Source organism: Pezoporus occidentalis, unplaced genomic scaffold (genome assembly GCF_034315485.1).
Source record: "Pezoporus occidentalis ecotype Australia unplaced genomic scaffold, CSIRO_AGI_Poc_V1 ctg22, whole genome shotgun sequence".
Lineage (NCBI taxonomy): Eukaryota > Metazoa > Chordata > Aves > Psittaciformes > Psittacidae > Pezoporus > Pezoporus occidentalis.
Window position 1 is genome coordinate 5,077,501 of NW_026914072.1, and position 12,192 is coordinate 5,089,692.

The 12,192-nt window shown below is 46.0% G+C and overlaps 1 protein-coding gene across 16 annotated transcripts in view; it reads left to right on the forward strand.

Moving 5' to 3' along the window:
• The window catches only part of PAX6 (paired box 6), a 21,585-nt gene extending 10,223 nt beyond the window's left edge, over positions 1 to 11,362 (forward strand). For 4 of the 16 annotated variants that reach the window (XM_062620301.1, XM_062620302.1, XM_062620305.1 and 1 more), the window contains 8 exons: positions 547 to 561; positions 1,329 to 1,494; positions 5,598 to 5,756; positions 6,614 to 6,696; positions 6,978 to 7,128; positions 7,251 to 7,366; positions 9,336 to 9,486; positions 10,254 to 11,362. In XM_062620301.1, coding sequence (XP_062476285.1) covers positions 547 to 561; positions 1,329 to 1,494; positions 5,598 to 5,756; positions 6,614 to 6,696; positions 6,978 to 7,128; positions 7,251 to 7,366; positions 9,336 to 9,486; positions 10,254 to 10,339 — 927 coding nt within the window. In that variant the 3' untranslated portion in view covers positions 10,340 to 11,362. Of the gene's footprint in view, positions 1 to 411; positions 454 to 546; positions 763 to 1,328; positions 1,495 to 5,597; positions 5,757 to 6,613; positions 6,697 to 6,977; positions 7,129 to 7,250; positions 7,367 to 9,335; positions 9,487 to 10,253 lie in introns of all 16 variants that reach the window. The other 12 variants (XM_062620290.1, XM_062620291.1, XM_062620289.1 and 9 more) reach the window with 7 other exon arrangements.
• The last annotated feature ends 830 nt before the right edge of the window (positions 11,363 to 12,192 follow it).

The window sequence follows — 12,192 nt, forward strand, 5'->3', positions numbered from 1 at the left end:
TCTCCAAGCCACGCTTGTTTAGGGGGTTTAGCCCGGAATCTGTCTATGTAGACACTAAGGCAATCTGGTGCAGCTCAGGGGTGCTTTGTAAATATAGATGTCGATAACCCCTCACTCCCCTTGTCCCCCCAATACTCTGTCTAAGAGCAGTGAGGACGATGGAGACCAGTCTAGTTTAGCTATTGTTTGCATTTAAGACGTATTTTAACATTTAACATTAAACATTTAACATTAAACCAATTACGTTTTGACCGGACTTTTTTTCCCTTCCAGATGTTTTTAAAGTATCACTTTTGTAGAGGGTAGGGCTACGAATGTTTTGTTTTTTTTTTGTTTTTTTTTTTTAAGAAAAAAAAAAAAGACTCTCTAAGTAAGTTCTCATACCATTTAAGGTATATTTTTGTGTTATAGACCCATGCAGATGCAAAAGTCCAAGTGCTGGACAATCAAAACGTAAGCTTGTCATTGTTTAATGCATACTTAAACAATTTTATTTTTGTCTTGAAATTATTAATAATGTGATTTTCTGTCCGCTTCCCTATCCAGGTGTCGAATGGATGTGTGAGTAAAATTTTGGGCAGGTATTACGAAACTGGCTCCATCAGACCCAGGGCAATCGGAGGTAGTAAACCGAGAGTAGCGACTCCAGAAGTTGTAAGCAAAATAGCGCAGTATAAACGAGAGTGCCCCTCCATCTTTGCGTGGGAGATTCGAGACAGATTACTATCAGAGGGGGTCTGTACCAACGATAATATACCCAGTGTAAGTTCATGAACAAAACCTTCCTGTGTGCCGTGTACAATGCTGGGTAGCCGTAGCGAGCCTCTGCTTCCTTTGTTTTGCTACCAGAGGAGAGGATAGCAGGTTCACATCATTTGCATGTGGCAGGGTCAGGAGCGGGGTTTGTTTTTTTCATACAGAATCTGACAAATGCCTTTAAGGAGGAGGGAAAAAAAAATAAAAATATATATATATAAAATATGCGGGTCACCCCTGCGCCTGGCGCCTCAGGACTGCGAGCATCAGTCCAAGCCATCACTGGTTTTGCAGGGTTCGGGTTGGGGCTTTCTGTTTTTCTTTCTTCCTCCCCCCCCCTTTTTTTTTTCTTCCTTTTTTTCCTCCCATGTCGTTGGTTGGTTGGTTGGTTGGTTTGCACCACCGCCAGCAGTAACCGAGTCGGGGCGGCTGGAACCCAGCGCTCGGGGAGCCCCTGACTCGCGCCCAGGTCGGGCCGCCCGCAGCGCGGAGGGGGCGCGGGGGTTACGAGCGTGGCTGGCGGGGAGCGCGATACCGCACTACCATCGTCTTTCCTGTCCTTTGCCTTCCAGGTGTCGTCGATAAACAGAGTCCTACGCAACCTGGCTAGCGAAAAGCAACAGATGGGTGCCGACGGGATGTACGACAAGCTAAGGATGCTGAACGGGCAGACGGGGACCTGGGGCACCCGGCCCGGCTGGTACCCCGGCACCTCGGTACCCGGGCAGCCCGCACAAGGTAAGGGACAGCCTGTGGAGGCTCAGCCTCGCACGGCGGCGGATGCCCCCGACGCGGATCCCTTCCCCGGCTGCGCCGTTTCCGCAGGGCAGTGGCCGAGAAGGTCCCTCCTGCCACCTGCCTGGGGAGGCGGGCTGCGGGGGCCGGCGGCTTCCAGCCCGGTCCCGGCCCGTTGGCGGGCCCGGGAGGAGCATGTGGGGGCTGGGACTCCTGGAAAGCCGGGGAGATCGGGAACTATCTCCGCTGGGCTGATTATAGTTCCTCCTCAATGGACCCGAAACAACTTTGTAAATATAGGAAACTGTTTATCCTGAAGATTAATAGGTATTTGTTGTAGGAATGACAAGGGGATAATATGAAGGATAATGGGATGTTACGTTACATACTTAAGATGGTTAATGGCTTCTTTTTGAATACGGGCTCTGCTGAGGCTAGGCTCTCTCCCTGGCTGTGGTCATTCCTTTAGAAGAGGTGTCTATATACAACAACCTGCTTTTTGTTTTCACCCCGCAAGGAAAAAAAAAAAATCAGTAACAGTGTGCGGAATATCTGGTACAAAGGATGTTTCTGTCACACGCAAGAATTTGTTATGGGAACAATTCTGTCGCTATGTAATTGCTCATTAGAGATCGTTTTGTTTCTCATTAAGGCGACATGAATAAGCGTCTAGTTGAAGGAGACAGCTGTAGAAATGTTCCACAGGAGACCTCTGGACACGATATGGCACCGCTTGCCAATTAGACATGTCAGTTTTAAGAGAAGAAAACAATCTATGAAGGACACTAGAAAGATAGAGTGGAGCCCTCGCTTCCCCCTATCCCCACTTTTGTGTTTTGATTGTTGTGTTGTTGTGGGGGCTTTTATCTTCAAATGTTGTTTTCCCCCTGTCCCCCTTCGAAGCCGGGCCGGCTCCAGCCGCCCGCCTTACCTGCGGAGCCAGGGAATGCCCCTGCCCCTGTGCGAGCATCTTTGTCCCGGCCGTCGTCGGGGCTCCCCTTCCGTCCGTCCTTCCCTTCTTCCCTGCCTCACAACCCACAGGCACAGCTGTGCTCGGCGGAGGGGAGCGCACTTTCCGCCAGTGCGGCTCCAAACGGCCTGGGCGCCCTCCGTTTATTTAATTTAGGTTTATTTTATAAAGGCTTTAAATAGAGACATTTAGGGTCCTCCTCCCCCTACCGCTGCGCCTGACTCGGGGTGAAGGATATTGGTGGAGATGCTGGGGGTCTGTGCTGACCCCTTCCCTCAGCGCGGCAATGAGCGCAGTTTGCGCGGGGAAGCACGGACCCCCGGGCAGGAGAGTAGCGGGGCGTGAGGAAAGCAGGAGCCCTCTCCCAAATACCACGGAGAGGTGCGGAGCAGTGCGAGCAGGGCCGGGGACACACTTGTGCTCGGGTACGAGAGGCGAGGGGAGGCAGGCAGGCACTTAAAGCAGCCGCATGAGGAAATTAAAATTAATAAAATGGATTTCCTCTGGAATATTCATGCTCCCTCTAATGTTTTTTTTTTCCCTTGCAGGGGTATGTTACTGGATTTTAAGAGTCCATTACTCAAAAAGCATAAGGCGAGGTTAGGTCTCAGAGGGGTATAAATATGGTCTCAATCTGATAAACGCCATGCAGCAGTGAATAAAATAATGGATACGTGAGGGCTGACAGAACAAAAAGAGACATCTCTATCCGGGAGAAATTCTCCAGTGATTTAGTGGTTTTAGGGATCACCGAGACACTGTTTCTTATCTTTTTTTTCTCCCCCTCCCTCTCTTACAAGACTAAAGCCTTCTATAGGATTTAGACACTTTCTCTTTCAACAGATGCTACAATGTTTTGATCCCGGCTCTATAGCTGAGAGATGCCGCAATTGGTTTGCTATCTTTTTTTGCTTGTTTTCCGCCTCACTGATTAAGACACTAAGAAACTAAGGAATGATTTTATTTCCCAGCGTCTTTTTTTTTTTTTTTTTTTTTTTTTTCCAGGAAACAAATCCTATACTCAGCGTCAGATGGTCTGGCTATAGGATAATAGGGACGGACATTCACTAGCTTTCTTACGGATTAGGTCTGGAAGGTGGAACAGCCCTATTGAGATCGCGCCTTTTAGGTTTTTTCTTTTTTTTTTTTTTTTTTTTTAAGGAAAAAATAAGAAGGAAGAAGTAAAAAGTTGTTGTTTTTTTTTTTTTTTACTTCTTCCTTCTTATTTTTTCCTTAAAAAAAAAAGAAAGAAAAAAAAGGGGTTTGCTTCTAAAACGATTTCTTAATTGTCCGTCAGTTCTAAACAACGATAAGTCCGTTTAGGTGGAACTTTGAGCTGGCTCAGAGGTCTGGGGGGAGGTGGAGCTGCAGAAATTAGGTGGCTTCAAAAGTTTCAAAATAAGGAAATAAGGGTGTTAGGGGGTGCCCGCTTTGGGCCAGTCCTGGGCACGACGTGCGCGGCCCCGCGGTGCCCGCCGCTCCCCGGCCGAGGCAGGGCGCGCTCCCGAGCCCCAGCGGCCATCCTCGCCGTCTCTGGGCGGCCCCGCGGACAGTGATGGATGAAGGCAGTGGCGGAGGTGAGGCGGCGGCCCCCGGCGCTGGTGCTGCCATCCCCGGGCCGGGGGGCTTTGTGTGCCCCTGAAAGGCAGCACCGACCCCCCCGAACCCCCTCCCTCCCCCCTATTCACCGGCCGCTGGCCGCCTCAATGGGGTTGCGGCCGCCCATATGGTGACCACAGCCGCTGAATCCTCGGGTTTAAATGGTGGAGAAGAGTTCGGGCTTTAAATGTTTCAAAGTGGTTGAAAGGGTCCCACCAGATCCTGTCACAATCCCCTCCCTGAGCTTTGAAGGCTGGGGCCATTGTTCGCCGATTATAAATGATATTACTTTAAAGCAGATTTCCCACAATATTTAAAGGATGTAGCAGGAGTGTCGTGGTTGTTTTTTTTTTTGTTTTTTTGTTTTTTCGCAACTTCTCAGGGGAATTAGCATAAGCAGCCCATGGTCCCTCATCCCATCTCCCTCTTTATGCGACATCAAAACGCCTCGAGAAATATGCTTAGAAAGGAGAGGGAGAGCTCGCTTAGGGACAAGGAGTTCTCTACCTCGACACGAGAACTCGCTCCTTGTCCCCACAGTGAGCTGGGTACCAGCAGAGCCTCGCAAAGCCGGCTGGGCCTTGAGACCGCCCCAAAGGAGAGCACAAGGAACTTTCCCCCCCTGTTTAATGCCAGAAATTACATTAAAAGTGGTGGGAATGCCCTAATTAAAAATGTACCGCTTAAATGATATGCCAACGGCTCAGCTGCAGAGCAGTGTATTCAGCTAGTTAGTGAACTCGCTACTATTTCTTTTAAAATTACATGTTAAAATTTTAAAAGAAATCTTACTTTTCTCTGGTGCAACACATTACAAAGAATGGACAGTCCTTTTATCTAAATATAAAATTCCATTTTCAGCAATTATAGCCTGTTCTTGGTGATGATATAATTACAGCTGTGCTCAGTAATAGGTGTCAAGGCAATGCACACTCATACAATAGTTGAATAAAACTGCAGAACAATGCCGGCACTTCTAAATTCACAACCTTTAAAATGAAATTGACTGTGCAGAATTCAAATAAAAACTGGATAAATATTTTTTAAAAAAAGATTACAAGCTTGGTTTGGTTTCTTAATAGCATTTTCTGCAAACCTATCAACATCTAATTGATTAGATAGGAATTACTGATTATAGATAATCTGAAATACTGAACATCGCTATTTTAAATATAGCAATAGGTAAATAAATGCAGCAGACGGAGGAGACTCCCATGGCACTTCAACAGCAATTCATGGGAAGAATCACTTTCAGGAGAAAGTATTTTTATGCAGGTTTTATCCCAGAGGGAAAACAAAATGAAATGAAGACCAGGTGATCACAATTCCTCATCTCCGATGTTTACGATAATGCTGGAAACCAAAATGTTTCCATGTTTCCCGTGTCATTAGTGCAATGTGGTTTTGATACCTGAGACATTAATAAGGGAGGGTGTCAGCAAACGTGGCCAAACTTGTTTTCAATCACGTTATTTCTCTGATAAGGATCTCAAAACAAGCGTACCTAGGTTTCACTTTTCGACTCTTGGTTCTGCAGATGGCTGTCCGCAACAGGAAGGGGGAGGGGAAAACACTAACTCCATCAGCTCTAATGGAGAAGATTCAGATGAGGCCCAAATGAGACTCCAGCTGAAAAGGAAGCTGCAGAGAAATAGGACATCCTTTACCCAAGAGCAAATTGAAGCCCTTGAGAAAGGTGAGTGACATTTTCCTATGGCTGAAGTGGGAGAGAAAAGCAAAATGCACCCTGGCTATATTAAGGGCTGAACAGAAGAATGGCATTCATGTACCTTATGTATATATATGTGTGTGTATATATATATATATATATATATATATTTAAGTCCATGGCTCCCTCCATCCACTTTTATTCGCTGAGCTTCAAACATTCATCGATGGCTGCAGTATGCACCGAAAACCTGTTAAAATGTTTTCAAAGCGACCATTCTCAGGGCACAGATCATACGCAAACATCAGCGTTACACCCCAGGCTTCTCTCACAGGGACAAATCTCCTCCTCCCGGCTGTGCTGTGTCCCTGTCCATGCCGCACTGCTGTACACTGGGAAGGCAAGGGCAGGGAGCTGGGGCTGGCAGCAGCCCTCTGTGCCTGCCCCCACGCTTGCTGCCCATTCCCAGCGCTGCTGCTGCCTGGGGCTGGGAGCAGGTGCCCTTTTCCCTGACCAGCCTGAGTGCACCTCGCCTCTGATCCACTGTGGATCTTTGTCCTGATTTCCTGCTGTTTTTTAGCAACGTGCCATTTTGCTTCTTGGTGACAGGGTCAGAGCTGCCTTGGGTACCCCCTTAGCAGAAGCAGAAGCCCTCACTGCTTCTTGAAGGATGCAGCATTGCACCCAAGTCTGCCCATCCCCTTAGTGGTATTCCCCAGCAGGCAAGGGAAGGTTTCCTCCTTCCTAACACACAGAGAAAGCTCAGCTTTGCCTTCACAGCAATGTTTCTTAAGAGCATTTAGAGCATAGGCAGTGGAGGAATGACTCTGTGTAGGGGGTCACGTTAACTCTTTGCAACTAACGCAGCAATATTTTCTTTGCAGAATTTGAGAGGACCCACTACCCCGATGTATTTGCAAGAGAGAGACTAGCTGCTAAAATAGACCTGCCTGAAGCAAGGATACAGGTACTGAGCTGCTGTGCAATTATGGCTATTCCTGTTTTTTACATTTACTATTCTATCTTTGTTATTCCTGGCTTCTCAAAGCACAGGGCAGCCTGTTTCTGACCAGGTATTTGCCCGTCTACCCCTTCAAGAAAATAACATCAGCTGGAGTTTGCTTTCATGCGCTGCTTTGCCACACTGCAAGCCAGCTTCTATCAGCATGGCCTTGAGCTATGTGAGGGAGGCCCCATGCCCCTAGTGCTTGTCAGGTCGCTCATGTCTCTCTAACGCTGTCTTTCCAGGTGTGGTTTTCTAATAGAAGGGCCAAGTGGAGAAGGGAAGAGAAGCTGAGGAACCAGCGAAGACAAGCCAGCAACACTCCCAGCCACATTCCCATCAGTAGTAGTTTCAGCACAAGCGTTTACCAGCCGATCCCTCAACCAACCACCCCCGGTAATGTCACCACCTTGCTCACATTCATTCATCCTCTTGTGAAAATGAGACTCTGAGACTGTATTACTGATTGTAGCTGTGGTTAAACTAATGTGCTCATCTATCTGTCTATTCTATTATAGTTTCCTCTTTCACATCAGGTTCCATGTTGGGCAGAACGGACACGGCGCTCACAAACACATACAGCGCACTGCCGCCCATGCCCAGCTTCACCATGGCCAACAACCTGCCTATGCAAGTAAGTCTGGTGCAAGTGCCATGGCGCAGTGCTCCCTTGGGACTCAGACCTGGGGTTCGTGGGAATGCAGGGGCTTATAAACCCAGGCCATGTTGCAGGGAAACTGGCACCATAGGCTTCCCTTGCATCTGAAAGGATGCTCTATTTGGGAAAATCACAAGGGAAAGGGCACTGTAAGACCTGGTGCTCAACAAGCACTTTCCTGTATTTGGAAAGAGAAAGGTCCTCAAATTCACAATGAAACAGATCTGTGATGGAAAAGCCCTTTTTGGACCCCTCGTACTCCCATTGCCCTTTCGCTAACTTATGGAACTCACTGGTGCAGTGCTGTGGAAACTGTTGCCTGAATAAGGTGCTGGAGGGATCTGAACTTCTCAGTGTAGGTAATGTTGTGGCGGCACATGAGGAACACCTGAGAGAGGGAAGGATGTGATTAGCATCAGTGGTTATGCCAGCTAAGCCAGAATTGCAGGAGCTGTCAATCCTCATGCCTGAAAGCATTAGCTGATCACCAGCTGGGTTAGGAAGAAATCTATTCCTTTGGGGTCTGTTTCTATAGACCTTTCAGATGCAAAATTCCTCCTTTTTTAATGGTGGGGTTGGCCTAGGAAGGTGCTGGCCAATTACGGGAGTTTTCCAGCTTTGTCTGAGGCACACAGCATTGACCATTTCTAGAGGCAGGCGAGCAGATTAGAGAGCCTGACTCCTTTGCTGCTGCAATTACTATGTTACTAATTGCTGAACCAAAATTAACCAAATAAAGTTAGAGTCTTGCAAGTCCACGGAAAGAAATGACGTTGGTGAGGTCGCTATTCCATGACGTTGGAGGCCAGCACTGCTGATCCCGGCAGCGGGCTGAGAGCAGATGACAAAAGATCAAAAGGCTGATTAGGGGAGGGAATCCTTGGGAAAGCAGGAGGACCCCAGTTCACCGCTGGGCACCTGGGCAGCTATCTGCCACTTGTGAGCCACTCTGGAAAGTCCTACCTATGTGGCCACCATGGTGTGATGGCCACATGATGCTGGAGTGGGAGATTTGGCAGCCAAACTGTCAGCATCTCCCTGAGGATGCAGTGCATTGTGCTTAGAGAGAGAGGCTGTTGGTATTTTTGGAGATGGCGTGTGTTGGGGATGCGCAGACAGAGGAAGTAAGTGGAGACATGTTGAGTCTCATGCGCATGGAGTGTGGGAATTACTCATCCTGCTTCCTGCTCCCCCTGATGCCTTCCCATATTGGGGATGCAGCAGTCCCCACTCCGTTGGTACCCCAGAGTGGGAGATCCCCCTGCTTGGTCCCTCACTGACACTGTGCCATCCCCCACCCCCTGCACCCAGCTGCTGTCCTGCTGGCAGGGGGATTGGAGTTTAGGTAAATCTATATGTCTCATCTCCTGGGATGCTGCTGGCATGGGTTTGGGGTGACTGAGGCTCTGAAGGGGGATCAACACACCCCAAACCCACACACTGTCTGTGTGCATGTGCAACACGCTTGCAGATGCAAGATGAACCTGTGTGCCTCAGTAGAGTAATTTCTAGTTATTACACCCCTAACAGTTTTTAGTTACACCACAAATGCAAGGTAAGACACCAGCCCTGTCTCTGGCTGCAAAAGGCATGAGTACAAATGGGTCTGCAGAAGTACAAATGAGGGCAGTGTTCAGGCTTTGGTTCCTCGGCTTAGGTGTGTAACACCTTTGTTAACACCTAGATGTAGGGATTTGCTTGCCAAGCATGTCTGAATAGGTGCTGGTGACTGTCCACGTTGTTGCTGAAGATCAAACCCTCTGGGAAGAGGCTGCTTGGCTGAGCTCCTAAATAGGGCTTTACATCTAGGTCCTTGAATTTGAAACTGAAGCTCCTTTCACAGCTGGCACATGCTGATTCTGAGGGCTGCCACATCCATCTAGAAGTGTAATGCCATGTTTGCCTTGGGTGATACTAAAGGCTATTTTGTCCTTTGCTCCTGTAGCCCCCCGTACCCAGCCAGACCTCTTCCTACTCTTGCATGCTGCCCACCAGTCCATCGGTGAATGGCCGGAGCTACGATACGTACACCCCTCCTCACATGCAGACACACATGAACAGCCAGCCGATGGGCACCTCTGGCACCACTTCCACAGGTGAGTGTTCTTCCATTCGCTGGGAGAAGTCTCTCCCCATTGCTGGGAGAGGTCTCTCTGTGGCTTTAGCAGCTGCTGAACTGGGCAGAGGGTAACTATGTATAACCTTGAAGGCTAGAGGAGAAAGCCTGACTTTTAACGGCTGCCAGAGGGGTAAATGAAAGACAGCTGATTAACAGGGCTGGTGATTGAACGGTGGAGTGGAGGCCCCCATCCTGCAAAATTTTCCCTGCATACTTAATTTCTAATGCAGCCATTAATTTCTGAACTTCACCGTTAAATTTCAGCAGAGATCCTCACACCCAGGAAATTAAGTGTATGGGAGTGTTTTTACTGTGTCTGCACCAAAGGCTATTTTCTTGCTAAAGACTTGAAGTTATTGAAAAGGCAGGTAACCTGCAGAGATATTAACCTGTGCAGAAGAAGGCAAACAAGGGTATAAAGGTATCAGCATAAGCAGGAGCAAGCCAGACACATTTGAAGAGAAAATAAATGTTCAGTGTGTTTTGGGCTGAATTCCCAACTGATGCAAACAAGCAGAGGCTCCGGAATTTGTCTCAAAGCATGACAGTTTATTTATAACAACAGATGAGTGAGATGTACATAGGTTTTTAAAATATATATCACCCTCCCCCCTGATTCTGCAGGCTGGTAGATGGCCAGATTTAGTATGTACCAGAATACAAGCACAAATCTGTGACATTCAAAGCAAAAATTGTGATATGTATAGAAAAACTAAAATGCCCCTTTCACCCCTCAATTTTCAGGTCTCATTTCCCCTGGAGTGTCAGTTCCAGTTCAAGTTCCTGGCAGTGAACCTGACATGTCTCAATACTGGCCAAGATTACAGTAAAACACGTGTTAATTCCGTAAATGACTATATGGACAACAGTTGGATGTTCAGCAGTATTTTATAAAGGAAGAATGGCTCTCAGAGTACTTCTGTACTGCAACTGTGCCCTATGCTGTAACACATGGAAAAGACTTTCACATGGACCTTTGTACACTGGAGGCATTATATCAGTTGGAACAAATCTTCATTTTGGTATCCAAACTTTTATTCATTTTGGTGTATTATTTGTAAATGGGCATTTGTATGTTATAATGAAAAGAAAAAACAACAAAAAAAGAACAATGTAGACTGGATGGATGTTTGATCTGTGTTGGTCATGAAGTTGTTTAAAAAAAAAAAAGGAAAAAAAAAAAAGAAGCCATGATCAACAAGCTTTGCCACGAATTTAAGAGTTTTATCAAGATATATCGAATACTTCTACCAATCTGTTCATAGATTATGGATTGATGTTCCAAGTTTGTATCATTCCATTGCATATAATTAAACCTGGAACAATACACACTAGATTTATGTAAGAAAAATATCTGTTGGCATTTCCAAAGGTTGTTAACGGATGAAGCTATGTGCAAACAGGGGTTAAGAGAGAGCTTCAATGAAGAAAAGAGTTTGATAGATAAAAGGTAGATTGTGTCTTCGATATAATCCAATTTGTTTTATGTCGAAATGTAAGTATTTGTCTTCCCTAGAAATCTCCCAGAATGATTTCTATAATAAAGTTAATTTCATTTATATTTGACAAGAATATTCTATAGATGTTTTATACACATTTTCATGCATCATACGTTTCTTTTTTGGTCAGCAAGAGTTAATTGTTCTTAGAATAGTTGTACTACTGTTCACAGTCCAATCATTTTTGTGCATCTAGAATTCATTCCTAATCAATTAAAAGTGCTTGCAAGAGTTTTAAACTTAAGTGTTTTGAAGTTGTTCACAACTACATATCAAAATTAACCATTGTTGATTGTAAAAACCATGCCAAAGCCTTTGTATTTCCTTTATTATACCATTTTCTTTTTAACCTTATAGTGTGGTGTTGCAAATTTTGTTACTGTGTTAGGTTAATCTCATTAAGTTTTATTTTGAATTTATTTTCAGTTTTCAGTAAGGAGGGAACCGTTTTATAGACTTTCAGCTCTTCCACCAGCCTGTAATTTGGGCTAACAAAAAGAAGATAGGTTCACGTATCTAATTGCAGCTGAGAGCAGGAGGAGGTTGTTTATTTAGCTTTGGTTTCTGGGTATGCTCTAAATAAACTCCAGAATCCAGCCGAATTTCCAGTGGGGAATTTGCATCATGCCAGCCAGTGGTGGAGACACAATGCATGCCTGTGTCTGGCTGTTGTAATTCTACAGAAAGTACGTATAGATGCATATAGACCCAAATATACATTCCTGACTTCTAAAAATTGTTTTTGTTAGGATGCTTAGAAAGAAAAAAACACCCCAAACCCAGCTGTGTTTTTAACAGGCTCTTTGGGAGAGTGAATACCATCCCTTTATATTGCCACACAGCACAATCTTAGTGTAATTTTCCATTGAACTTGTAACCTGGTTAATACCTCAATGCGCTTTGTATGAGGGTTGTTAGTGTGGGCGTGGGTGGAGAGCTGCATGTCAAGGAATAATGAGAGAAGACAAATCAACAGGCAACAACAATGTGAGCTGGGACTGGCTAGTGAAAGCTAAAGGCCTTTAGTCACTGGCAGGGAAATCTAAACATTCCCATATCTATGAAGCTGGCTCATTGTGCTGCAGTTGTTACTTGCGATGCTGTGCTGAAAAAGGGATCTCATGATTAAAAAGCCAATGTGCCAGGAGTTTTGAGTCAAAGCACAGGCATCACAAGCAGCCTTT